The sequence below is a fragment of the Macaca thibetana genome, chromosome 18 (genome assembly GCF_024542745.1).
Source record: "Macaca thibetana thibetana isolate TM-01 chromosome 18, ASM2454274v1, whole genome shotgun sequence".
Classification (NCBI taxonomy): Eukaryota; Metazoa; Chordata; class Mammalia; order Primates; family Cercopithecidae; genus Macaca; species Macaca thibetana.
Genome location: NC_065595.1, coordinates 56,742,114 through 56,769,468, shown reverse-complemented (window position 1 = coordinate 56,769,468; position 27,355 = coordinate 56,742,114). Strand labels below are relative to the sequence as shown.

The following is a 27,355-nucleotide window of genomic DNA, read 5'->3' as shown; positions in this document are numbered from 1 at the left end:
ACATGAAATTAATTGTATACTAAATGGGACTGGAAGTCAGAGTTCCTTGAAACAGCAGGTGGAGCACTGCAGTAAAACCATCCAGTTCTTGGCCGCGGCCTTGAACATTGTATTACTACTGCTTTCGTGTTGCTTTTTGTCAAACCCAACATGACCTGAAGCAATGGACGTTTTCCCTGTTGTGAAAATGAAAACAAATAAACAAAAACTTATCCAAAGAGTTACTTCTAGTAGCTTAGAATGGAAACTTTTATGAGAATTGATGAAATGGCTATTGAATGAACATCATGCCCTCAGTAACCCTAAACGAGCATCTCTGAAGTCTTTGTCTTTGGGTGATGATAGAACCAAAGAAGGTAATTGTATTTGGATTTTTAACAGGAGCACAAAATGGGCCTAAAAGAGTTCTCCAGGGATGTTCTGTCATTATCTGAAGATATGAGTTGCATCTATAGATGAAATCAGCAACCACTGGAATGTCCACTCCTGATGGGTGGGTCGCCACCTCACCTGAGGCCTGGAGACTGTTAGCCACAGGGCCTGGGGCAGGGCTTCTCCATACCCATTTGTCCATGCCCATCTGCCGGTTCAGCTCTCCAACTCCTTCTGCTTCCAGATCCCATAGCTTGACTACGGTTGCTCAGGATACAGAGTGGAGATGGCTAAGGGGGCAGGAGGAAATACTCATGATAACCCTGGTGACTCTGAATCATCTCAGAGGAGTTCTGAGAATATCTATGCCAAGGAGAGAAGTGGTTTCAAAACCAAAGAAAGAAAGGACACCCTTTCTGGGCACCATGGGTGTTGTTTTGTGACCTAAGTCTGAATGGAGTTATTCAGTCTGCAGATCATTTTAGCTCTAAACATGACAACACCAAAGTCCTGCGTTAGGAGTTTCTATCCTTAGAAACGCAGGACAGCATGGTTTCAGTCTAGGAACCACTTTCATTGTGCTTAACCACTCCAAAGAGTGTTCTGTTGTATTTTTTCACGTGGCTAAAATATTTCCTCTTTCTCTTCCTTGTCTGTCATGTGGATAAGTGAAAATGAACAGGCTACAAGTATGGGAGTTCAAACAATATGGTGCAACTGGAAAATATTTGACCCATGAAAACCTATGTTAAATGACAGGCCCTTTCAGCATTGCAGCATATTCTGCTGAGGTTTCAACTTTTCCCAGCATTTCTCAAGTGAGTTCTAACGATGTTAAAAAAAAATCCCAGCAGAATAGCAGTGGTGCTAAAGAAAACCACTTTTCAGAGTAGTGCTGTGATAAATCTAATCTGCTCTCCATAAAAGAGATGATCATTAGTGATTAAATCAATCTGGTTATTACTGTTAGGCTATTTCTTAGGAGGAATTTAATATAGGATAAGGATAAAACTAAGTAAATCACTTAGTATATTTAACCTTAGGATTATGCCTAAATCCAAAAGAATGTGTTTTAATGGACACACACACACACACTCACTCACACTCACATAGGGGAGTGAGAAAGAAAAAAACGGTTTACTAAGTTTCTAATATATAACACACACTGGGCTTGGCTTTTTATATAACTTTTCTCATTTTAATCCTCACCAGAAAAGTCATTGCCTGAATTATTTCAAATATTTCTCAGAAATAGCGCTTTTGTTTTAATATAACAGTAGTTTCAAATTATATTTAGAAACAGAGAATTTGCAATGGAGAATGAATTCAGAAACATTACTCAAAAAGTACCACCTGTAAGGGTTTTACCGTTAGAATTATTTGGTTCAAAACTGTGAGCTTTTAAATGTCCCTGAACTCTGTATCTCACTTGATGTGATGGAGGGAAGAGATACCACAGGAAGAAATGAAGAAGGAAGAAGGAGGAGAACAAGACTGAGTTTCAGAGGCAAACTCGGGGTCTTATCCATGCTGGAGGAAGGCCAGCATGCGCACTGTCTTGGCGTGGGGTGGTGGCTGTGAGGCTAGTGGATGACTTTAATTGTGAATAGTCCCAGGAATGTTGGCTGTGCCTTAGAGATCTGCAGTTACTGACCCCGGGGCCCTTTCTCTCGAGGACTAAACCTAGTACTTTATAAAGCTGGGTAGAAAAACTGAATGGGGCCTTTAGCCCTGAGAGGTACAACACTGGTCACAGCGGGAAGGTTCTTTTCCCCATAGAGACTTCGAGCTGCATCCCTCTTCAACTCATCATGCAGGAAAATTCACTATAATTCATTCAGTTATAAACAGGTGAAACCAAGGAGCGGTCAGCCACCCCATAAGGATGTGCAGAATGAGGGAGATGCTGAGAATCAGGCTAAGAAAACTGTTTTCTCTTGCAGCGTTCTCTGCCGGAGTGCTGTGATTGATCACATGAGCCGCATCGCTGTGTATGAGCTGTTGGCAGATGCAGACATTCAGCTCAAGGGACACATGGCCCGATTCCTTCTGGTATGCTTCTGTTTTGCCCATTGAATTTTAGAAGCATTTTGCTGATATCTATATTTTTTGAAGCTTATTAAAATTTTGACTGGGGTTGCATTACTCCTATAACCTGTGAAGAATTGCCAGTTTAATATTTATTCTTCCCATCTAGAACCTGACTTGCCTCTTCATTTGTTTGAGCCTTTTTTGGTATGGCATAATAAAATTTAGTCATATTTAAGCACCTCTCACAAAATCCCATTTCATTAATTTTTATTCATTTCTACTATTACAAGGAAAATATCTTCTGTTATTGTATTTCCTAGTTTATCATTATTGCCAGAGTTTAGAAATCCCATTGCTTATCATTTATTTTCTTTTCCTTCTTACTATTTTATTATCTCTATTAGCTTCTTGGTAAATTTTATCAAAATTTTAAAGCTTGTAATTACCTAGTTTAAAAAAACTATTTCAAAAAGAATATCCTTCAGTTAATCAGATATATATATATATACACACACACACACACACACACATATATATATAATTAAGAGTTAAAATATCAAGTGTGGCAGACTAAATAATCTTCATGCCCACCTTTGTAATGGCATGACTTGAACATTGAGGGTTCTGATAAACAGAGGCAGTGGGATCTCGCTAGAAAGGAGGTGGCCAGATTTACAATGAATACCTCAGGGAATTTAAGATTCTCTTAAGAGTGAAGCAACTTCCTGTTACTGATGATACTATGCATGCATCACACCCTGGGAAATGCCAGGCCAGCCTGTGCTACTGTGTTTTAAATATTTGTGCCTGATAGTATTAAAAACTTGGAGCCTACTCTTAAGAAGTAGCTGGAATTCAGTTTTTAAAAAATTATAATTATAAAATTATGACTCCTTCTTAAAACATAACAATCCAAGAGAATCTAACCTCTTCATCTTTGGAAATTATAATGGAGCTGAATGTTCATCATTTAAGAGTAAGTTTTCCCTTTTTTTTTTTTTGAGACGGAGTCTCGCTCAGTCGCCCAGGCTGGAGTTCAGTGGCTCGATCTCAGCTCACTACAAGCTCCACCTCCCGGGTTCCCGCCATTCTCCTGCCTCAGCCTCCCGAGTAGCTGGGACTACAGGTGCCCGCCACCTCGCTCAGCTAATTTTTTGCATTTTTAGTAGAGACGGGGTTTCACTGTGTTAGCCAGGATGGTCTCGATCTCCTGACCTCGTGATCCGCCCGCCTCGGCCCCCCAAAGTGCTGGGATTACAGGCGTGAGCCACCGCGCCCGGCCAAGTTTTCCCTTTTTGAAGTAGTCAGATGCCATTCAGAGTCAAGGCTGGCTAGAACATAAACTCTATGAAGGCAGGGGTTTTGTCCATCTTGGACTTGCAAGACCCCTAGTCTCAGTGGTGTTCAACAAAAATGTTTGTTATTGTTAATGAATAGCTTTGCAGTCAAGCTGGTAATACAGTTTTGATTTAAAATAAAGTATATTGATAAATTAATGACTGAGTTTCTTGTGTGACTCAAAAACTAGCTCTGGAGACAGTTCCTTCAACAAAGGCCAAATGTGCCTGAGATGGGAGTCATTCTTTATGAACAAGGGTTATTTCTAGCAGTGGCAGCCCTCACTTTGAAAAGCAGGCTCTCTGGCCAAACACCACATCCCCTGTCTTCCTCCCAACGGGCCTGAAAAGCCAGGATTGGCCCAGGACAAGACAGAAAAAACAGGCACTGGAAGTCACTGAAAAGAGTAGGTTCTGAGCTTTCTTATGGTTTTGTTCTCAGTTCTGTTTATGTAAGTATTTCAGCAGTAATTCAGTCAGTAATTCTATAAAACAGGAAAAAGGATTTGTTGCACATAGTGATGCCTGAGGACATGCCATCCTCCAATATTTTCTACTTTAAAATAACAATTAGAATTATTATGGATAAATCCTTTACTTCATCGCTTTTTTAAAAGGGTGTTTTTGGCCATACCATTGATTTTCCTGGTAACTGCAATGTGCCTTTGTGCATTGTATTTGCTCAATAGCATCAAGTTTGTATCATACCCATTGAAGAATTCTCAGCTGAGTATGTGAGGCCGCAAGTCCACTGCATTGCCAGTTACAGGCGATTTGTCAATCAAAGGTAATGTATTTCCTTCCTGTCTCCCCGTTCATGTTCTGAGTGACACTGGGATGAGCGTAAGGCCGAAACTTTATACTCAACATCAGAAATGATCATAAGCCAAGGTGCTAAAGTCTGGGAGTGGATTTAAAACAGAAAGAAAGAAAAACCAGCTAAATAATTTACCCCAGCAGTCTTTCCAGAATTCCATAATATCAGGAAGCTGACCCAGGAACAGCCAGGGAAATGGTTAAGCCTATCCCTGGAGGGCAGGAATCCTGAGTTCTATTCTAAGCCCTTGAAAAGACTTGTTTCGTTCCAATCTTTTAATCTCTCTGTCTGAGACTCTTCATTTGGAAAATCATGAAAATAATGACCTATCTCATAACTATGTGATGAGAATCAGCTAACTAATGCTTATTGGGGTTTTAGTAGGGTTGTTTTGCTGTAGATTCAAAAACAGCTTATGGCCATGGTCATGAAATCTGGTGTGCATGGTTAGGACTGTAGGAACCACCAACACAATGCAGTTCTGGTTGTGCGTAAAAGAGACAATGCGCATTTTTTCTTTCTTATATAGTGTTCTGTCAGTATTTATGTTTAGAGGTGAATCATGTTTTATTTCATTGATCTCATTTTAACGGTTAATTTTAGTTCTGGAAAGGGAAGTTTTTGTAAGTTTCTATCTAACTTACTTTACTTCAAAATCAAGATTCTCTGTGTTTTAACTAGTTTAATGGAACAGGTGGCTGGAATACACTTGGCATGAGTATCGTTATATAAAGATCCCTAGAGTTCTGTGCTTCCCCCAGCACTGGATCCTTTTGATGCCCATGTGGTCCTATGCTCCAAGTCTGTCTCTTCACTGATGGACAATTCTGTAGCTTTGGGTTCTTTTAAAAATCAGATTTTTAAATATTCTATTTTTCAGTGCCACCTGTGTGTCCCTGGCCCATGAAACTCCTCCAACAGCATTAATTTTGGATGTTGTAAGTGGCAGGCCTTTCCCTCACCTGCCCCAGCAGTCTTCACCTTCTGTTGATGTTCTTCCTGGGGTCACCTTGAAGGCACCACAGGTAGTGTGCTGTTTCTAAACCAGTGGTTCTCAAAGTATGACCTCAAGCAGCAGCATCTACATCACTTGGAAATTTGTCAGCAATGCAGATTCACAGACCCACTACAGACCTACTGAGTTGGAAGCTCTGGGGGTGGGCCCAGGAATCTGTGTTTTAACAAACCCTCCAGGTGATTCTGATGCTCCTGAAGTTTGAGAACCTCTACTGTCTTCTGTGAAGAGTCCAGAAATGCAGGCATCTGGTTAATCCTGCCTAGGACCACCCCTGCCTGATGCCCTTTCCCTCCTAAGCTTTGTCCACTAGACATTTGGCAATTATTCATGGCCCATATTGTGGTATCTTATATTTTTATGGACTGCTGCTGTTTAATATAGTTGTTTATTAGTCTTCTTCCCAAGTTAGATCATAAGAATTTTAGGATAGTTATTGTAGCCAAGAACTCCCCCACCTTTTTTTTTTTTTTTGAGACAGATTCTTGCTCTATCACTCAAACTAGAGTGCAGTGGCATGATCATAGCTTACTGCAGCCTCCAACTCCTGGGCTCAGGCAGTTCTCCCATCTCAGCTTCCCAAGTAGCTGGGACTAGAGGTGAGCACCACGTTGCCCAGCCAATTTTTTTTCTTTTTTATTTCTGTAGAGATGGGGTCTTGCTATGTTGCCCAGGCTAGTCTCGAACCAGTAAACTTTTTGTATCCCCCACTGCACCAGCACAGTACCTTGCAGGTAGGAAATTCTCAATAAACATTTGTTAATCAATCATCTAGAGCACAAAGCTGAAATATAATAAATTAATGCATTTCGTAAGCTAAAAATTCACAGGACTTTTAAAGTTCTGCATTATAAAAATATAATTTGCATTATGATATTATAAGGTTTAGTATCCCTTATCCGAACTGCTTGTGATCAGAAATGTTTTGAATTTCAGATTTTGGAATATTTGCATTATATTTATGGGTTGAGCATCCCTAATCTGAAAACCTGAAATCCAAAATGTTCCAATGAGAATTTCCTTCGAACATTATACCAGTGCTCAAAAAATTTCAGATTTTGGAGCATTTTGGATTTTCAGATTAGGGATGTCCAACCTGTATTATGTCCTTAAAATCTCAAAGATTGTTTGCATCTGTTCACAGTGCATTGGATTTGAGAATTTACAGGATCTGAGCGATAGAATCAAATAAGATCCCATATAGGAAAGGCAGTCTAGAATAATAGTGGCGAATGAGTTGAAATCAAGATGACAGAGTTCTAGTCCTGCTTTTGTCATGAAATTAGTGCATGATTTTCCATGAACTATTTACCCTCTCTGAGTCACGGGTCTCATCTGAAAAATGCGGATGAGCTATTTTTGTGAGTTAAACGATTCGTTATTCACAAAGTGAGGCTTTCTGGGGAGAGCAGAGCTTGTACTTGAGCTTAAGCAAAAGGAGGGCGGGCTGTAGCTTTTAGCCCTCGAAAAGACTCCTTTACATGGTGGGAGTGGAGGGAAGGGCAGGGCTGTCCAGGGAGGACTCCCTCTCCCAGGGGCTGGAATTTGTGTGATTAGAACTCCCCACTCACGACAAAGGAGGGAGCTGGGAGCCCCTGAGCTGTCTTATGAGCTTGTCTGGGTGTGGGGCAAAAGGCGCAGGGGTGTAATAGGGCTTGAAAGCTGTCAGTGGGCAAACATCAGAAATAGAGTCAGAGCTGGGCACAGTGGTTCACACCTGTGATCCAGCACTTTGGGAGGCCAACGCAGCAGTATTGCTTGAGACTGTGAGCTCAAGATCTGCCTGGGCAACATAGGAAGACCCTGTCTCTACAAAAATTTAAAAAGTACCCAGGCATGATGGCACATACTTGTAGTCCTAGCTACTTGGGAGGCTGAAGCAGGAGGACCATTTGAACCCAGGAGTTTGAGGCTGCAGTGAGCTATGGTTGTGCCACTGACCTCCAGCCTGGGTGACAGAGCGAGATCCTCTGTCACTCTGAGACAGAGTGGACTGAGCCTTTACTCCTGGCTTTGGCCTGCTCCCGTGATTGTTTTTCATAAATCCCGATTCATCTGGTCTTGGTCTTAACAATAAAGAGCATTGATCTCTTAAAAAAAGTGGAGTCAGACTTTATTGCATAGTTATTATGCATAGCACTGTTATGAACATTTAAGTATGGCCTTCTTGCAAACTTATTACACATTTCTTTTGGGTATGTACCCAGAAGGCCAACTGCTGGGTTATGTGTTCAACTTTGGTAAATATTGCCAAACAGGTTTTCAACCTGACTTACCAATTATACCCCCTCCAACGTGTATGATTGTACCACAGTTTGTTTATCCAACCTGCAAGCAAGAGACATTTGGTTTGTTTTCAGTTTTTGTGATAACAGCAAAAAAAGCTACTGTAAATGTATGTGTGAAGGTTTCTGGGTGAAGATGGGTTGTCATTTCACTTTGGTAAATACGTTGTTTTGTTTTTTAACCTCTGAATTACTCTATGATTCCAGTTACTCATAGCTCTCCAGCTTGAGGGTTTTTTGGGGTTTTTTTCCTCCTCTTTTTTCCTCTTAGAATCAAGTGACCCTGAGAGGACGTGCACCACACCTGGGCCGATATGTCTTTGTCATCCATTTTTACCAAGCAGCGCACCCGACGTTTCCCGCGCAGGTGTCAGTGGACGGCGGGTGGCCACGGGCAGGTGAGCCGCAGTGAGCAGGCCCCGCTGCCTGCCTTGGGCCGACCCCACAGTCCTGTGCGTGACAGAAAGTCTCTCTCTTTCTGCCAGGCTCCTTCCGTGCCTCTTTTTGCCCCCATGTGCTCGGCTGCCGGGATCAAGTGATTGCCGAAGGCCAGATTGAGTTTGACATCTCAGAGCCTGAAGTGGCTGCAACCGTGAAGGTTCCAGAAGGAAAGTCCTTGGTTTTGGTGCGTTCCTCTTGTCCCTCAACTTGCTCCTCATGTGCCTGCCTGGCTGGCCATTTTGGGTGTCTGTTTGGCTCATGGAAATAATTCTTCCAAGGAATTGAAGTCATATTTGTAGAAAAATGTTTAAATTTTACAGCTGTCTTTTGCTCCCCAATAGATAAATAAGTAAATAAATAAATAAAGCATGTGACAATTAAAGTCAAGGGAACTAGACAGAAGAGAGCAGGCATCACCCCTCTCCACCAGACCCTGCTTCCTCATCTGACCAGTCTCTGGAGCATTTTTCACTCCTTTCTGCCTTTGGCCCTGCAGCTGCTTTCTCTCTGTTTCCCCCGCTTTCTCTAGTGCTCCTTGGGTGGTTTCTCCTTTTCCACTTGTCGCTGTGTGTTGGCGTTCCTTCTGATTTGACGCCGAGCCCCTCATTGTGTCATTTGTCCTTGGATACGTCTTCCGTGCCCATCGATTCTGTTCTCTCCACTGTGGGAAGGATACTTACATCTGTGAAGTCATCTCTGACCTTTCCTGAACTCCAGTATGTGACCACCATCTCCTGCGTATCTGCCTGGCCAGAGATCTTGCAAGTCCCTTACTTAGTCTGCACCCTGCACAGCCCCGGTGTGCCCACCCTGTTCATCACCTTGAGTGATGGCAACCAGTGCCTGGAGTCATGCTGAGCCCCCTTCTCTAGCAGCTCTGCTCCCACATCTGTTACCACACACCAGGGTCTTTCTCTGGCATGCCTCCTGGAGGCAACCATTCTCTTCTAGCCCCGTTGTCCTCACTGACCATCCTTCCGCTCACCTGGACAGGGCCAGCCTCCTGCCAGCACTCCCTTCCTGGTCCACCTCTTTCCAGTGCCTCCTCCGCGTTCCTGGCCATTACCTACCTGACTGGAGGGCTAGGAGCATACCGTGTGACCCAGCCGCTTCTCTGGACTTCCAACAACTGATGGGATACGGTCCACTTACTGCCCTAGGATCCATGTGCCTCACTCAGGCCCTCATGACCCCCTAATTCATCTTTCATCCTCCTCTCTGCCATTGCCCTACTCCACGCCTCCCCCTCCCACACCTCACTCTCTGGCCATGCAAATCCATTCTCAAGCCCCTAGATATGCCATTTCTTCTCATGCCACCAGGGTTGCTCACACTGGCCCTTTTTCTGACATTTTCTGTCTGTTTCTCTACCTGGAGAAGTCCGGCGTACCTACTCACCCAGCTCAGAGTTCATTCATCTTTTTGTAAAGCCCTCCAGGAAGCATTGCCCGGACCCTCTGTGTGGCCCTCCAGGCCTCTGCATGAGCCTCCTCCTGTCTGAGGAAGTCGCCTGCCTAGGAGACAAGGGCTGCGTCTGTTCATTTTGCATCCCCTGTGCCTGGAATACCACCTGGTGTGTGGTGCTCGGCAAACGTTTATTGAATTGAATATCATGAGAGTAGTAGGCTCCCTGTAAGCTGTGAGCTGGTGAGCAGTTGACAAAGATGTTTGAAAATTTCTACAGTATTTGCTATAAGCATATTGTGATTTATACTGGCACAGGGAACCAAACTACTGTTAGTCATAATAGAGTACCAGGTATGATGTCAGCTCCAAGGACAAGCCATGGTGTTAGCTTCTGCATTGTTCTTGCCACGTTGGTTTGTTTCCCTTTAAAAATACAAAACAACCATCCCTGGAGATCCAGGGAAACACCAGGCATGAGTCACATGGAGCCCTGGCCATGCAGCAGACCCCTGCTTACCCCCAAGGTCCCATCACCCAGCCAGCACGCAAGGCTTTTGTTTCTCTGAGTAGAAGTTCCAAGGGCTCTGCCTGGGAACTCATCGTTCCCTGCATAGTAATGTGGACTGAGCCTTTACTCCTGGCTTTGGCCTGCTCCCGTGATTGTTTTTCATAAATCCCGATTCATCTGGTCTTGGTCTTAACAATAAAGAGCATTGATCTCAGTGAAGAGAAAGCACAGGTTGAATATCTCTTATCTGAAATGCTTGGGACCAGAAGTGTTTTGGATTTCAGATTTTTTTCAGATTTTGGAATATTTGCATAATACTTACAGATTGAGCATCCCTAATTCAAAAATCCCCAATCCAAAATGCTCCAGTGAGCATTTCTTTTGAGCGTGATCTTTGAGCATTATGTCAGTGCTCAAAAAGTTTCAGATTTTGAAGCATTTCAGATTTTGGGTTTTTCGAGTAGGGGTGCTCAACCTGTATAATAAGTAGCCTTAGGTCTGTGTCATCATTGGAAATTCTAAGACATGCTGGTGGATTTCTTTCAGGTCCGTGTTCTAATGGTGCCTACAGAAAACTATGACTACCAAATACTTCACAAAAAATCCATGGACAAGTCACTCGAGTTTATCACCAATTGTGGAAAAAACAGCTTTTACATTGAGTGAGTATCACTTTGTGGGAAGGCTCTGGAATGCGGAGGCACTCCCACATTCCTGACCAGCTGGAGGCCCAGGGAGGGGCTGGCCCTCAGATGTGTCCTCTTCCCCCCACTGCCCAAGAGAGTGTCAGTGAGTCCCAGGGGAAGATGCTCTTTCTCCACACTGACCTTCCCGTGACAGACTTTGCCATGCACTGCCTAGGAAAGATGACTGTCCTCAGCTGTGAACTCAACAGGGGCCCACACCCCAAGCTGAGATTCAGGGGCTGGTTAGGAGTTTCTCTCCCTCTCCACTGCTTCTTGTGTGCCAGCACAGATTCCTAAGACGTACCACACACGGTACCCTCCACTGGGAAGGACATCAGCCCTGAGTCCCACTCTCCTCTACCATCTAACCAAGCAGGGCGTGTCCAGAGACATGGCTCCCTGCCCTCTCTCCTTGTGTCCTTGAATGCCAAAAACTAGGACGGTCCTGAGTATCAATTCCTGCCGTTCTCGTCTGTGGACCCGTCCTTTCCCTGTTGTAGGGTTCCTGAGGAACCCAGGCGCTCCAGAGGCCCTGGGAGGCAGACACCTGCTGTGCAGTGACTATTAAGAGCAAAGGCTCTTAAGCGGCTGTGGATGTGAATGCTGCTCACCACTCCATAACCCTGCAGCCTCGGGAATGTTGCCTAACTTCTAGAAGCCTCAGTTGCCTTATCTGTGAATTGGGGCTTAGGCCTAATCGGTTGGGAGGTTGGGAGGTCATGTGGGATGTCACTAAGGCTTCCAGCACACAGCATTCAATGAATGTTAGCGATTCTCCTCCTCATTATCATTTTATGAGTTGTATTATTACACACATAGGTCTACTTTTTTGGTAACCACTTTATTGAGCTGTAATTCACATACTATATAGTTCATCCTTTAGGTCTATTTCCACTCTTTTATTCCAGCTGTACAAGGTTCCCACTGACCTGTTCTGTGATGTCTCCTCCTGCGGCAGGTGGTAGGGGGAGGGTGTGGCTGTCACTGACTTGAGTCTGAGGTGGGGTATTTCCCACTCTTCTCTGACTCCAGAACCATGAACCACTCCCACAGATGCTGCTGGGTGGAGCAGATGGTAAAGGCGAGGTTGAGGCCACTCCCATACACACCTCCCTGGGCATCACCATGAGTTGTTTCTGTCTCCACAGCCCCCAGACAGCCTCCAGATTCTGTAAGAATTCTGCCAGGTCCCTGGTGGCCTTTTACCACAAAGGTGCCCTGCCTTGTGAGTGCCACCCCGCCGGAGCCACCAGCCCTCACTGCAGCCCTGAAGGTGGGCAGTGCCCATGCCGGCCCAACGTCATTGGGCGGCAGTGCACCCGCTGTGCAACAGGCCACTATGGATTCCCACACTGCAAGCGTAAGTGCACGTTTCCCGTCACCCAAGGTCTACTCTGGTCCCGTGTAGATGATGCTCACTGGGGCACGCTTCTTCAGTGGCACTGTGCTAGAGACTCACCTGGAGATCTGGAGAAATGCGGATTCTGATTCAGGAGACTGGGCTGGGGTCTGAGTCTCTCCATTTCCAATAAACACCCAGGTGATGCCCATGCTGCTGGTCCCTGGACCGCACTCTGAGTAGCAATGTTCTAGAAGATAAGTATTTGTGACTCCCCTGCTGTGTGACCTATGTACTTGGCAAAGCAGATGAGTGTGACAAGTCTTAAACCTCAGAGTCTGGGAGAGCTTGATCCCCTTCCTCACGGAAGCCCCTTCCATTTTGTCGGCCCAACCCAAACTCAGTTGAGACAGGACAGCCAGGGTCATGTGACAGCACTACTCACTGAATGAGAACCCGTGGGAACTTTTATCTAAGAACCATCCTGTGGCCCGAGGGGTAGGGTCAGCTCACTTCATGTGACTGCAGTGCAGAATGCAGTGTGCAGAGTCCCCATGCAGAGGCCAAGGAACAAGGACCGTGCTGCCAGGTCGTGCCCTGACCCTGGGCTCTGGACGCACAGGGCACTGGGGTGATGTGGACGTAGAGCTGCTTCAGGGAGCCTGAGAGCAGCCTCCTACCAATTTCTAGAATCCTTCAATGGTCCAGAGGCCCCATATGAGTGGCACACAGTGACAGCAAGGTGGGCTCCTTTGAGGGTCTATCTTGGAGCTGGCTAGCGCAGCTGCTCCTCATTCCGCATCCACACTGTCTGCCGCGAGTATTTGGGGTGGTTGGTCCTGACTCCAAGAAACGGGCCTTTCAGATCTAAACATTTCTCTCAGACCCTTTGGAGGCTTCTGGAAAACCCGGCAGTTGGTGGAGTGCTGCTGGAGCCCAGGCAGCCTCTGACCCTCACAAGGTATTTCTTTATCCCCTGACCAGCATGCAGCTGTGGCCTGCGCCTTTGTGAAGAGATGACGGGGCAGTGCCGCTGCCCTCCCCGCACGGTCAGGCCCCAGTGCGAAGTGTGTGAGACACACTCATTCAGCTTCCACCCCATGGCCGGCTGCGAAGGCTGCAACTGTTCCAGGAGGGGCACCAGCGAGGCTGCCATGCTGCAGTGTGACCGGGACAGCGGGCAGTGCAGGTGAGCTGGGGGAGTAACCTGTCCGCTTCTGTCACAGGGAGGTTGCGCACCATCTGCCCACACACTGGTCGTCGTCACTTTCCACTTCCCACCTGTCCAGGGGTGCCTGTGTTGACCCCAGTGTGGGCTTCCCAGCCAGAATGGGTTGCAGTGAGTGGAGTGATTGGCCTTAGGCTCAGAGCCGGGCAGAGCCTGCGTGGATGGATTACCAGTCATCTTGAGCCGGCAGCAGCCTTGCCCATTGACTCCAGCATGCTGTCACTATGGGACTGTGTTCTGTGTGTGCCATGAGGCAAAAGTGGGAGAGGAATGATACATGCATAACGAAGGTATCTGTGTGCTTTGCTGGGATGCCTTGTGGTGAGCACCTGTCCATTTGTATTTAGGTATAAGCTTCATACGCTCCTTTTAGGGTTCACTGGCAGTGTGGTTAAGGTCAGCGCATGATAAAAGTCTGAAATCCCTCCTAGCTGAGGTGGGCTGGAAGGGGTGGTGGGGCCTCCATGGCAGGGCTTGGTGGGAGTTAGGAGGGAGTCAGGGTGAGCAGGAGACACGCTGGAGAGCCTGGCCTGAGAGTGGGGCTGCCCTCAGAGGACCACAGAGCAGTCCAGTACTTAAATGTTAAGGGACAGGTAGAGACCTTGGCTCATGCAGATGCTGCATTGCTGAGAGGTTTGGTTCAGGGGCTGCATTGGAACGTGGAGGCTGGTGTCACATGGTTCCAGGTGCTGAGTGACAGTGCTGAGGCTGATCTCAGCAGGGCTGGATGGGGGCTGCAGGGGCCAGAGAAAGGGTATGGCTCCAAAAGGAGGGACTGGTAAGAATTAGATCCGTGGTGATATGCCGGGGAAACTGAGTCAGAGGCCAGGATGGCAGTGTGCAGGGGAAAGCAGAAGGTTCGCCGTGCACTCCACTCCCTTCAGCACGCACCCCAGGCACATGGGTGTTACGGAGTCTGTAATTTGGGTGTGAGAGGCAGGAGGGGCTGTGGCTGCTGGGGACAGGCCTCAGTGACTCCCACTTGAGGGTGGCTGTGGTAGTCTCCCGTGACTGCCATTAACCAATGCCACAAACAATGCTGAAATAACAGAAATTTATGCTTGTACATTTCTGGAGTCTAGAAACTCAAAATCAAGATGTCAGCAGGGTTGGTTTCTTCCAGAGGGTCTGCAGGAGAACCTGTCCCATGCCTTTTCGCTTCTGGTGTGCAGGTATTCCTGGGAATCCCTGGGCTGGTGGCTGCATCACCGCAACCTCTGCCTCCGCCATTCCATGCTGTTCTCTCTGGGCGTCTCTGTCTTCCTGTGGCGTTCCCTTCTCTGTGTGTGTCTCAGTCTCTTCTCATTTTCTTATAAGGACACCAGTCATACTGGCTTAGGGCCCACAGTACTCTGGTATAAACTCATCTTAACTTAATTACATCTGGAAAGACCCTGTTTCCAAATAAGGCCACATTCTCAGGTACAAGGGGGTAGAACTTGGACAGATCTTTTGTGGGGATACAGTTCAACTCTCTATAGCAGCGATGTTCGCTTTTCTAAGGAAGGCCTCTTAACCACCCCTTTAATTGTCATCTGGTGCCTACCAACTCCTTTATACTACTGGGACATTGTAAGGAAGCTGGGAGAAAAACTTGAATCATGAAACATTCCAAGGCTTTAAAACCACAGGTGTGAGTCCTGCCTGAGTCAGGTCAGTCACTCAAGAACCGGAGGGGATGCCTGTGTTTAATCACAGGAAGTAAAGGAACCAAGGAGGAGATGGAGAAGCAGTTTTCTGACAGGAAGAGAAGCAGTAGAGTTTTCAAAGGGAGTAGTTTGTCAACAATAAATCGCTGCGAATGGAACTTCACACACAATTTCTCAATGCTGCTGTCACAGAAAAAGAAAACCAAGAGTGCTTTAAAAAATGTTTTAATCTTGTTAAGGCACCAGAAGGTGATGGACGGATTTACTGTAGTATTTTATGTAAAAATTCTAAGGAGTTTTATTTTTAACAAACTCTCACTGCCAATGATAATTTAATAGACTGGAATATTGCCAACTCAGGATGGAGGCATGTCTATAGTAAGTTTTGCCCAAACCTGACAGCATCAACGGAAATGGAATCTTACCGGCTTGTATTACACTTAAACCAAGATGTAAAACTGTTTACTTTGACCTTAGGAAAGGGACTATAATAATCTAATGGGATAATGCATCTTCCCATGATCAAAGTGGATTTGTCATAAAAGGGCTTTGGCAGAAAATGTAAGAAAGTTTACATTACCGTAAATTGCACAAATTGCCCATGATAATTTCAGTGTAAATGCTGAAAAAGCTTTTGATTGCCTGAAAGGATTACTTCTTTATAAAATATTAGAGGAAAAACTAGAAGTTTTCTAGTTTTATGAAGAATATGTTTAGTATAGCTCATGTAAAATAAAAAATCAGAGATAACTAGAGTTTGCGAGAAAAAGGAAAACATCCTTTCACAGTCATATAACAGACTGTCCTGCAGTTGTACAAATCATCACAAACTGCAAAGCTGAAAAATTGCTCTTTTCAAATTGTATTTAATTACTTAGAGGTGTTCAATTTTATCATACTGTAAGAAAACCAAACTGTTACAAATATTCATCTACTTTAAAATGAATTTAAAAAATAATTTTAGCAATCCACAATGCTCACTCTTTACTGAAGTCAACCCCGTGTTGTAGTTTTAGAGGCAATGAGGATAAGTTGGAACCATAAAGCTGAGCCTTCGACTCACCTTTGTCAAGTCCTAGCTATGAGACTGGGCAAGTCATTTTGCCTTCCTGGCTTTCAGTTTCTTACTCTGTAAAATGAAGTTTGGTAAAATCATCTCTAACTTCCTATATAAATGTAAAATTCTGATTCCATTCCTTTTTCAATCTCTGATTGTATTACAGACTATATTGTGTAATTATCAAAAGGTCTATTATTCTGGCCAACTCTATTATATCAAGATCAAAAAGATGCTTATATTGATCAAAACTTCATTTTTTATAGCACAAGACAGCACATATATCTATTTATAGTGATGAAAAAGTAAATTTGCGTCTGCTCCTAATACTGGAAGACATGTGCCATCAGATTCTCTGAACACACAGAAGGGCTAGAATATCTTCGGAAGACTTTATCCATCTGTGTCAGACATGAGGAAGCTGGAGATCCCTGACAGTGAAAGCTGCTGTGCTGTTGACCACATCCAAGCTATTTGCAGATTGATCAAAGGAGATGGCAGTCCACCTGGACATCCAGCGAAGCCGTGTGTACCTCATGCCTTTTCAGAAGGACAGTAGCCACAGGAAAGATTTGGGGATGCCCTCTATCTCCACTCAGCTTTACTAAGCTTTTGTGTTAAGTGGAGAAATTAAAAACCAGAAAAGGTCATAGACTTGATGTTCTCAGAACAGAAGGGCTTCCAGCTAAGCGTCGATTCATGAGCCCTAACAACTTGGAGAGGCAATTTCTTTGATGCTCCTCATCAAATAATCAATGAGACTGGCCAGGCAATGTGCAGGCGCTGGGATGTGCTGTTGACACAGTGGTGACTGCTGTGACTGCCACACAGAAGGAGCTCAGGGTTCTCACCCGCACGCCCTCTGTCGTCCTTCATCTTCTGTAACACTGGCATCTTTTTCTCACCTCTCTGATGATCCTTCTCTGGCTATTTCACTGGCTTCATTTTTCTCCTTCTGCCCCCAGACCAAGAGGATGTGTGGTGTGAGTTGTGTCCTGTCTCTGCCGCTCACTGTCTGGGTGACCTCAGGTATATTACTTCTGTCCTCCGGGCCTTAGGTCTCCATCTGTAAAATAAGGATCCTGGAGGCACCTACCTCATAAAGTCCTTTAGAGGGTTAAATGTCTCCTGTGCACACACTGAAAGCAGCGCCTGACACACTCTGAGCACCCAGTAAGTATTAGCTGTTGTGGTTATTTGCCAAGGTCATGGCTGTCTGCCTTCCTCCCTCTATGCTTTGTCCCTGAAACTACACCCATTCTCCTGGCTTCAGCCACCGCCCACTCCTGGATGATTCCCAGATCCACAGCTCCAGTCCTGCTCCTTGAGGGCTATCCTATTCCACCTTTATTGCATATCAACTCAACCTGGGTTCTCTTATTGACTTTACGCAGGTAGCCCTGGACAAGTTCCCTGAGCTCTTTGGGCTCCTGTCTCCTCACATCTATTATGAAAAGTTAGATTGGATAATCGTTAACTCCTGAATGCTACAATACTGACCCTATCTCTAAAACCCATGTCATTGCCTTCCCTTTCAAGCCATTTCTCCCTTTGGATTAAAAAAAATTCTACTTAATGATAACAGCTTCTTTCCAGTCCTTTAAGCCTGTAATCTGAGTATTATCTCAGAATCAACCCATTTTCCCACAGCCAGTCAAGTGTCAACTTCTGGCAAGGGACATATTATCCCCCTTCCTTTCCATGGCTGTCTACTGCCTGGTTGAGTCCGTTTACCACTTCATGTTCAGATGATATTGATGCTTTCCTAGTTGACCTTCCTTTTCCTGGGTTACTCATTCATTCTTTCTTTCTTTTTTGGCTCTTTAAGAGGAATATGCTAAATTGACAATTATACTGGGATTCAAACATCTGTCTTTCCCTTAATTTTGTTCACAAATACATGGTACTGTTAGTCTGTGAACTTGAGACAATGTTGATAAATGCGTACATGTTTATGATTTTATCTCCTTTTTGATTTATGACAGGCTACCCTTAAATGTGATTTTATCTTCTTGGCATGTATTTTTGTTTGTTTTTGTTATTTTAATGAGGATGAAACATCTCCCTCAGTTCCTTGTGAAATTTTTTTCCTTTCCCTTAAATGTTATTTTGGATGTGTTTCGTTGCTCAAAGTGCATCTCATACCTATTCTATCTTGGGTACTGTGCTTCCTGTGGAAGGCACACATGTCTGTGGTCTGTTGGGGGCACCTGTTCTAACCAAGAGTGACAGTGCAGCATGGTGAGCGCCATATTGTGTGTGGGCTGTTATGGGAACACCATTTCCATGACATCACATTCTTTGCTGAAGAACATTCCTTAATTCCCCATTGTCTAACAGGATAAAGACCAACTTTCCATGATTTGAATTCTATCTACCCTAACTTTTTTTTTTTTTTTGAGATGGAGTCTCGCTCTGTCACCCATTCTGGAGTGCAGTGGCGCAATCTCGGCTCACTGCAAGCTCCGCCTCCTGGGTTCACACCATTCTCCTGCCTCAGCCTCCCGAGTAGCTGGGACTACAGGTGCCCAGCACCATGCCCGGCTAATTTTTTGTATTTTTAGTAGAGATGGAGTTTCACCATGTTAACCAGATGGTCTCGATCTCCTGACCTCGTGATCCGCCCGCCTTGGCCTCCCAAAGTGCTGCGATTACAGGCGTGAGCCACCGCGCCCGGCCTCTACCCTAACTTTTAATGCCTTTTTGTTTTTTCTACTTTCTTCTCTGGCTTGGTTTTCTCACTTCCTCTAAACACTTTTTGTCTGTATTCTGTTCTCCAATTATGAAAGGGCTTCCTCCTGCTCTCCTACTACCCCCAAATTATGCCTGTCCTTCAAGGATTTTGGTGTTAAAAGTACAAACTCAAAGAATGCAAGGAGCCTTCTATCAGTCCACAGAGATCGCCTCATCATCTCATTGGACAAAGCAAGTTGACTGCTTAGCCAGCTTCTCTCTTAATTTCCACATTCTAGGTCCTGTGTCCTCAGTGAAAACATGTCCACGTCAAGACTGACTTATTCTACTTTGTACCCTCCCTCCCATGTCCCCTAACACAGGAATGTGTGTGTAGAAGGCACTCAGTAATTCTTGGGTGAATAAATAAATAAGGTAGATTTTGGGCTCTAGATTAAAACTGGACTTCAACATGAGCATAATGTGAAGGGCCCTACAGTGTTTGTTTATTTATTTATTTATTTATTTGAGATGGTGTTTTGCTCTTGTTGCCCAGGCTGGAGTGCAGTGGCATGATCTCAGCTCACTGCAACCTCTGCCTCCTGGGTTCAAGCGACTGTCCTACCTCAGCCTCCCGAGTAGCTGGGATTATAGGCATTCACCACCATACCCGGCTAATTTTGTATTTTTAGTAGAGATCGAGTTTCTCCATGTTGGTCAGGCTGTTCTCAAACTCCCGACCTCAGGTGATCAACCTGCCTCAGCCTCCCAAAGTGCTGGAATTATAGGTGTGAGCCACCGCGCCTGGCCCCTACAGTGTTTAATGACCAAAGGATGCAGCTCACCCCAGCACATCTGGGCCTGATTCTCTGAGACATGGCAAGCACCCACCCATGCCCAGATGTTGTTACAAAACATTTGGCCGGGAGCCCCATTGCCATGGAGATAACTTCTCTTGACCTGCTTCCCCAGAACTGCTATTTTGCAGCTGCTCCTTGGGTACCAGAAATTCGCTGTGGAGAAACGTACCAAGTCAGGCTGACATGAGGTTGTTTTAAAGGATGTTCAGCCAGACTTTCAAGAGGAAGTGTCCTATTCCTTCCCTATTGTCATGGCACCACCAAAAACTTCCCTATTGTCATGGCAACACCAAAAACTGTCTTTGCACAGGATGCATAAGCTCAATGATCTAAACATTGCAGTACTCAAGAATATAAATATTGTTTTGGTTTACCCTGGCATAGCAGCCCCAGCGGGGCCACTCAGGGTCCTGTTTGCAGGCTGCTGCTCTCCTCCTTCTGCTCTGTTGGCTTTTTTCCCATCTGCTTTAGTGCTCTCAGCTGCTACCCATGTGCTGTGTGAGGCTCAGAGCTTGGTCCTATATTACTGACTGGCCACACCTTCTCAGTCACTCTCTTTCCACTGCATCTTCTCACATACATTCTAAAATAAATAAACAGGCCAGTCATGGTTTTGCTTCCCTTCTTCCTTGTCTGGACAAGCAACTTCCACAGCTGCCCTTGCTGCAGGTACTCCTGTTCCTTTCATTTCCAGTGAAGTGAAAATATAAAATGCAGGCTCCAGGGTCGGATGCGGTGGCTCACGCCTGTAATCCCAGCACTTTGGGAGGCTGAGGTGGGCAGATCACGAGGTCTGGAGATGGAGACCATCCTGGCTAACACGGTGAAACCTCGTCTCTACTAAAAAAATACAAAAAATTAGCTGGGTATGGTGGCGGGCACCTATAGTCCCAGCTACTTGGGAGGTTGAGGCAGCAGAATGGCATGATCCCGGGAGGCGGAGCTTGCAGTGAGCCGAGATTGAGCCACTGCGCTCCAGCCTGGGCGACAGAGCGAGACTCCGTCTCTAAATAAATAAATAAATACACAAACCACACGCAAAAAACATAGGTCCTGTCTGTGTTACCTCACCTTCCAGGTCCCCACCCAGATCACTTGCTCAGGGGACACTCTGAGCCGTGCCCACCAATGGCATTCAGTGTGTGAATTACTCACCTGCCACCAGCATCTTATTAATGCACCCTTGGCCAGAAGCCCCCCGTGTTTGCTAAAAGAAACGTTCAGACCTTGGGATGCCAGTCTGCCAGGTTGGCATTTCATGGCAACACTGTCCCTCTGTGCACGGTGTTCTTTCCTTCACTGCTAGGAAAAGAGAAGCAAGGTTCACCCAGCCTATGTCAGGCCATCTCCAAAGCCCCTCTTCTCTTCTGAGGCTCCTCTTTCTGATAGCTTTTAGTTTGGGGGGGGTCATCTGCAACTCTCTTCTTTCGGTCTCTAGACCACCAGAGTCCTTGTGCTCCACACTTGCTGTCTCTCCAGAAATAAGGAATCAACTGGAAACAGGCTTTATTTTTTTTGCTGGACTGTCTGATTACATTTAGTCTGAGGGTCACAAGAAGAGAGCAGGTGTTATTAACCTGGGGCCAGGAACCCTCTTCTAGAGAATGCAAAATTATGTGTATATGAGAGTGAGTCTTTCTGTGGGTTTAGTGGACACTTTTCTGAGAAGATGGCCCATAGTTTACCCAGCTTTCCAACAGAATCTCTGATCCTCTCCCAAAGTTTACAATCTACTGCACTAGAGCCATCCACTTCAAGCAGAACATTTACACTCTGTACCTACATTGCTCTAAGTGTGGTTTTGAGGCTACTTCCTTATGGAATCATTTCTGCAGGGATCAAGCAGGGAGAGATGAGAGGGATGGGGATGAAAGACGGAACTTGCCAGCAGGTCTTGCAAGTAATGCTTAGTTGTGTGCCCGGTGGACAGAAAGGCACCGTCTGCTCCCCTTAGCCCATGTCACAGCTAGAATAGTAATAGCAAATACTTACATGTGTGCAAGCAACTACTCTAAGGTTTTTACATGTATTATTTAATCCTCACAACAATCCTGTGAAGTAGATATTGTTATCTCCTTTTTTACAGATGAAGAAACTTGGTTGTAAAGAGACCAATTTGCCCAAGGTCCAGTAAGTGGTAGAGTTGGGATTCAAAGTAGGTTACCTGGTTCCAAGTTTACGTTCTTAATCACATACAAAATCCTTTATAAGCAGATATTTGCCAAAGGGAAATAAGCAGATATTTGCCAAAGAGAAACTTAATGGAATATGAAGAGTCGTATTTCACTTTTTTAGGATGGTCTCTGGGGTAAGATATTTTCATAGGTATTAGGAGATAGATGATGGCCTACATTTGGTAGTAATTGAACAATAAAATGTTATTCCCGATATGCGAATAAAAACATATTTCTAATACTTCCCTTAGTCCCACAGAAGAGAATCAGTGTGTAGGTAGATCCCAGCTCTGAATGCAGTGCTTGGTTCTCCAGGGCTCGCAGCCGTTTCTCTTCCCCTCCTCGACCTCGAGTTCTGGGCTCTCCAGGCATGGCCATAGCACTCTGCTCTTCTGCCTCTACTCAGCTGCTTGTGTTTTCTTGCCTGCCTTGTGCTTCAGTCAAAAGGACCTGCAGACGGATGAGGGTGGATGACTCAAAATGACCCCCCCACCCCACACTGTGCTTTCCTCTGAGCTCTGGCCTTTGCAGGTGACAAGGGACGTTAAGATCCACTCTGTCACCGAAGCAGGGACATTGGGAGTCTTCCTTGCCTTCCCTCCTTTCCTCTACTCTTCATCCAGAATATTACAATATTCCCAGAAACCTCACCCCAAAATATTCCCAGAAACCTCACCCCAAAATAGTTTGGGAGCCCGTCCCTCCTCCCCATCTGGACACCTTTGCCCTAGGTCAGCCCTGGTCTCTCTCCTGACTTGACAGCCTGCTGCCACTGCTGCTGCTGGAACTCACCATCTGGGCTCCATCCTTCACACACGTCCAACCACACTCTCTCCTCCTTAACAGCTTTTCATGACAGTGTTCCCCTGCTTGTAACTTGCCATGTGCCAGGCACTGGGCTGAAATTTTGCTTGCACTGCCTCACAGGTTCCCAGCAATGCCAGGAGGCAGCAGCTACCTTGTTCTGTCCCTCACAGATATGAAAAGCAGGCTTTAGGAAGTTAAAGAACTTGCTAAGATGGTGTGTCTCATATGGTCAGAACTGGATTAAAACTGAAGCCTTGCATGGACAGTTCTCAACTACTGTGCTCTGCTGCCATGGGACAGTGTCCAGCCCCTCTGTCCTGATGATCTGACACCACCTACCTCCTCAGGCCATGGGGAAGCATTCCCTGCCTGGACATCCGCCCCAGCAGCACCATGCTTGTGTTGTTCCCTGTACACACTGAGTGATCTCCCGCTCTGTTTCTTCTGTCTGGAATGCCCATCTCAACTCCTACCCCATGACTCTGCCCTTTAAAGCTCAGGTCAGGAGTCACTTCCCCCAAGGAAACGTGACTGGATCACCTGCTACTCCTCTGAACATCAGTTAGACTCTGTGTGTATATTGTCATCATTTCCACTTATGGGCCATCTGCGGGAGCCCTCCAGGCTCAGGGGCCACGTCCATCCGTGCACCCTCAACACGTAGTGCTAAGCCTCACCCATCTACGATGGCCATCCATGACCATCCACAATGGCCAATGACCTACTTTCTGTTAGTGCCTTTATCTGCCTCTCTCCATTCTGCCTTGGACTATAAGCAGGCATTGTATCTATTTAATTGGCTTTGCACACCAACTACTTCACTATAGTGTAAGTGAGCCCTTAAAATTGTGTGTACAAAGATGATGATTTTTGCTTCCTTTACTTTGTGTACAGATGCAAGCCCAGAATCACAGGGCGGCAGTGTGACCGATGTGCTTCCGGGTTTTACCGATTCCCTGAGTGTGTTCCCTGCAATTGCAACCGAGATGGGACTGAGCCAGGAGTGTGTGACCCAGGGACCGGGGCTTGCCTCTGCAAGGTAAGAGAGATGGTGCAATGTCAGAGACGCCAGCTGCCAGTCAGCGGGGAAGTGCTTCATGTTGAGTCAACATAGAAGAGTATGTGGGAAATGGGACTGACCCAGAAGAGATGTTGATAGTGTGTGTAGCGTTTTGTAGTCATGATCTTATTTTACAGAAATAGTTAGGAGGCAAGATCCCATTTATCTTTTGGAGAGGTCACAGATCGCCTTAGAATCTGATGACAGATATAGACCCTTTCCAGAAAATCAACACAAATTTTATCTACAGTTTCATGAGGTTCATAGGTTCCCCTAAAACCCACTCCTGAACCATGGACTCCAGGTGATCGTCTCTGCTCCAAGGGGTTCCACCAGGTTGTAGGAGACCTTCCAATTCCCAGGAGATGTGTTAAGGTGGTGGTGAGTGAGATGAATTGGTCTCCCCATCCTGTGAACCATACAGTGCTATTTCTCTACTTGCAAGATGCCCCAGGGGCATTTTACGAAATTTAGAGAATTCTCTCTTCCATTTGTGTGTGGTATAAAAGTTTAAACAATTAACATGGGATGAAAGCTTAATAATTAACGTCTCTTTTAATGTTTTGCTCACATCCTCATCCTAACATCTTGTGTTGATATTTAATTTGTGCAAGTAGCTAATTGCAACTAGGGAAATTTTGGAAGAAGTGATCTCTTACTTCATGTTTTGCTTCAATAGGAAAATGTAGAAGGCACAGAGTGTAATGTGTGTCGAGAAGGCTCATTCCATTTGGACCCAGCCAATCCCAAGGGTTGTACCAGCTGTTTCTGTTTTGGAGTAAATAATCAATGTCACAGCGCACATAAGCGAAGGGCTAAGGTATGCATTGACAGGAAGTGCTGGGGAACATGTTGTACATGGATTTGTTAAATGGTAAGTGTTGCCCTCGCCGCTTCTTGGTCTGCAGCATTTTAAAATTCTTGTTTCCTGAATTCGTTGGGTGTTTGCTCGAATATCATGTACTCAGAGGGGCTTTCCTTCACCACTCCCTATAAAATAGCCCACCTTGGACACTCTTGCTGACCTTACCCTTGTCTTCCCCACAGCAGTCATCACTCCCTAACATACTTAACATTTTGTTTTAAAATTTGTTTATTGCCCTTCTTCTTCTGTCCCTAGAGTGTGAGTTCCCTGATACACCCCTAGTGCCTAGAATAGGACCTGGGACATAACAGATGCCCAGTAAATCTCATTAAATAAATAGAGTTTGTCATTTTCCCCCTTACAAGAAAACCCTGTTTCTATACTCACAACACTCTAACACCAAATGTGTGGGGTTTTTTTCCATACCAAAATTCTCTGACTCTCCCAGACACTCCTGGGGGGTCCTGCAATTCAATTCACTTCTGACACTCTCTACCTGGAGGTGGCATCAGACTGTACAGGCTAAGGGCTCAGTTCTTCCAGACTACCCCCACTTCAGATGCCAGTTGCAAATCCCAGGCCTCCAGTACTTCTCTAGTGTTTTGCTACAAGTCGGGGGTACCCACAGCCCCCTCCTCATGTTTGTAATCTGCTATAATGGCTCCCAGAATTCAGGATATACTTTCCTTCCTATTGCTCTTTATTATAAAGAATATGATAAAGGATACAGAGCAGCAGCCAGGTGCATGAACAGGTGCATAGGGTGAAGTCCAGAGGGTTCCAGGCATGGGAGTTAGGGCGCACCACCCTCCTGGCATGCAGATGTGTTTACCCACCCAGGAGCTCTCCCAAACCACCGTTTAGGGTTTTTTTTTTTTTTTTTTTTTTTTTTTTGATGGCTCTTTCATGTAGGCGTGATTGATTAAATCATTAGCTATTGATAATTAACTCAATCTCTAGTCCCTCTCCCTTCCTCAGAGGTTGGGGGTAGGGCTGAAAGTCCCAATCCTCTCATCCTACCTTGGTCTTCCTGGCTACAAGCCCCCATCCTGAAGCTACCCAGAGGACCCAGCCACCACTTATCTCATTAGCACACAAAGAGACACTATTACCACATCAGAGAGTCCAAGGGTCTTAGAAGCTCTGGCCTCAGGAATTGTGGACTAAGCCCAAATATTATGGCAAAAGATGCTGCTATCACCCCTGTCATTAAGGAAATTACAAGGGTTTTAGGAACTCTGTGCCAGAAACTGGTAGTAATAGCCAAATTGATATTTCTATTGTGTCTCATTATGTCACAATATCACACCCCTCATTTCTCATTTTTGCTTCTTTCTGTTTTGCTTTCCTTCTCACCTATTTTATCGTATCTTTTCTTTGGCTACTTTTTTTTTTTTTTTGAGACAGGGTCTCTGTTGCCTAGGCTGGAGTGTAGTGGTGTGATCACAGCTCATTGCAACCTTTGCTTCCAGGGCTCAAGCAATCTTGTCATTGCCTCAGCCTCCTGAGTAGCTGGGACTACAGGCATGCACCACCACACCTGGTTAATTTTTGCATTTTTTGTAGAGTCGGGGTTTCGCCATGCTGCCCAGGCTGGTCTCAAACTCCTGGGCTCAAGCAGTCCTCCCACCTTGGCCTCCCACAGCGCTGGGATTACAGGTGTGAGCCACCGCACCCAGCCTTCTTTGGGCATTTTTAAAATTAACTCAATGAAACTAAAACTTTTCTTGCTTTCATTATTCCATGAACCAGTAACCTCTTGCTTGCCTTCTTTGTGTGAGTCATGTCTTATATCCAACAAGTATTCAAAAACAGATTTTTTTTTTTTTGAGATGGAGTCTCGCTCAGTCACCCAGGCTGGAGTGCAGTGGCATGATCTTGGCTCACTGCAACCTCTGCCTCCCAGGTTCAAGTGATTCTTCTGCCTCAGCCTCCTGGGTAGCTGGAATTACAGGCATGCCCCACCACGCCCGGCTAATTTTTGTATTTAATAGAGACAAGGTTTCACCATGTTGGCCAGGCAGGTCTTAAACTCCTGATCTCCGGTGATCTGCCCACCTTGGCTTCCCAAAGTGCTGTGATTACAGATGTGACCCACCACGCCTGGCCCCAAAACGACTATTTTATATATTTTACTGCCTGCCTATTTCATATCTTTTACTGCCTGTCTCCTAAACGGAGTGCAGCTAGTAATTGGAAAAAAAAAAAAAAAAAAAACTTTGTAAATCTGCTCTGAAGTCTCTTCTCCCCTGGGAATCAGAAAGCATTAATCCAACCCTATGCTTGGTCAGTTCTTTCTTTTTTTTACCTCAAAATTAACTGGCTTCCTTTGTGACCAGGAAACGATTTAATTTTGATGCTCCATTTAAAGAAAAATAATAATAGCAAGCCACTGAATTCCACATCACATTTTTCTTTATAAGGAGCTTGCCATTAAATGCACCACGGTCCTAGTTTTTATTCATACACTTATTTCTTTATTATTCGAACACTCATTGATCACCTACTAAATGTCAAGAACCAGGATGTGTGCTGGGTTACAAAGATAAATCCCACATACGTAAGGCCACTGCCTTCCCAGAACTCCCAGTGGCAATGGGTGAGACGGGGCTCCGGCTTGGGAGGGCAGGTGCAGGAGGAGATGCATGAAGGAGGCCTCTGAGGCAAGGAGGCTGCCCGTGAAGCTTTCTGTATACATCATGCAGCCATCACCAGGGATGCCACGACCAAGACGTTTTCGTCCC

At 45.5% G+C, this 27,355-nt stretch overlaps 1 protein-coding gene across 4 annotated transcripts in view; it reads left to right on the top strand.

The window, feature by feature from the left end:
• The window catches only part of LAMA3 (laminin subunit alpha 3), a 273,575-nt gene that overhangs the window by 150,698 nt on the left and 95,522 nt on the right, over window positions 1–27,355 (top strand). For all 4 annotated transcript variants that reach the window (XM_050767788.1, XM_050767786.1, XM_050767785.1 and 1 more), the window contains 10 exons: window positions 2,316–2,424; window positions 4,430–4,527; window positions 5,438–5,582; window positions 8,129–8,255; window positions 8,343–8,482; window positions 10,760–10,875; window positions 12,048–12,259; window positions 13,223–13,427; window positions 23,581–23,725; window positions 24,426–24,566. In XM_050767788.1, coding sequence (XP_050623745.1) covers window positions 2,316–2,424; window positions 4,430–4,527; window positions 5,438–5,582; window positions 8,129–8,255; window positions 8,343–8,482; window positions 10,760–10,875; window positions 12,048–12,259; window positions 13,223–13,427; window positions 23,581–23,725; window positions 24,426–24,566 — 1,438 coding nt within the window. The remainder of the gene's footprint in view (window positions 1–2,315; window positions 2,425–4,429; window positions 4,528–5,437; window positions 5,583–8,128; window positions 8,256–8,342; window positions 8,483–10,759; window positions 10,876–12,047; window positions 12,260–13,222; window positions 13,428–23,580; window positions 23,726–24,425; window positions 24,567–27,355) is intronic.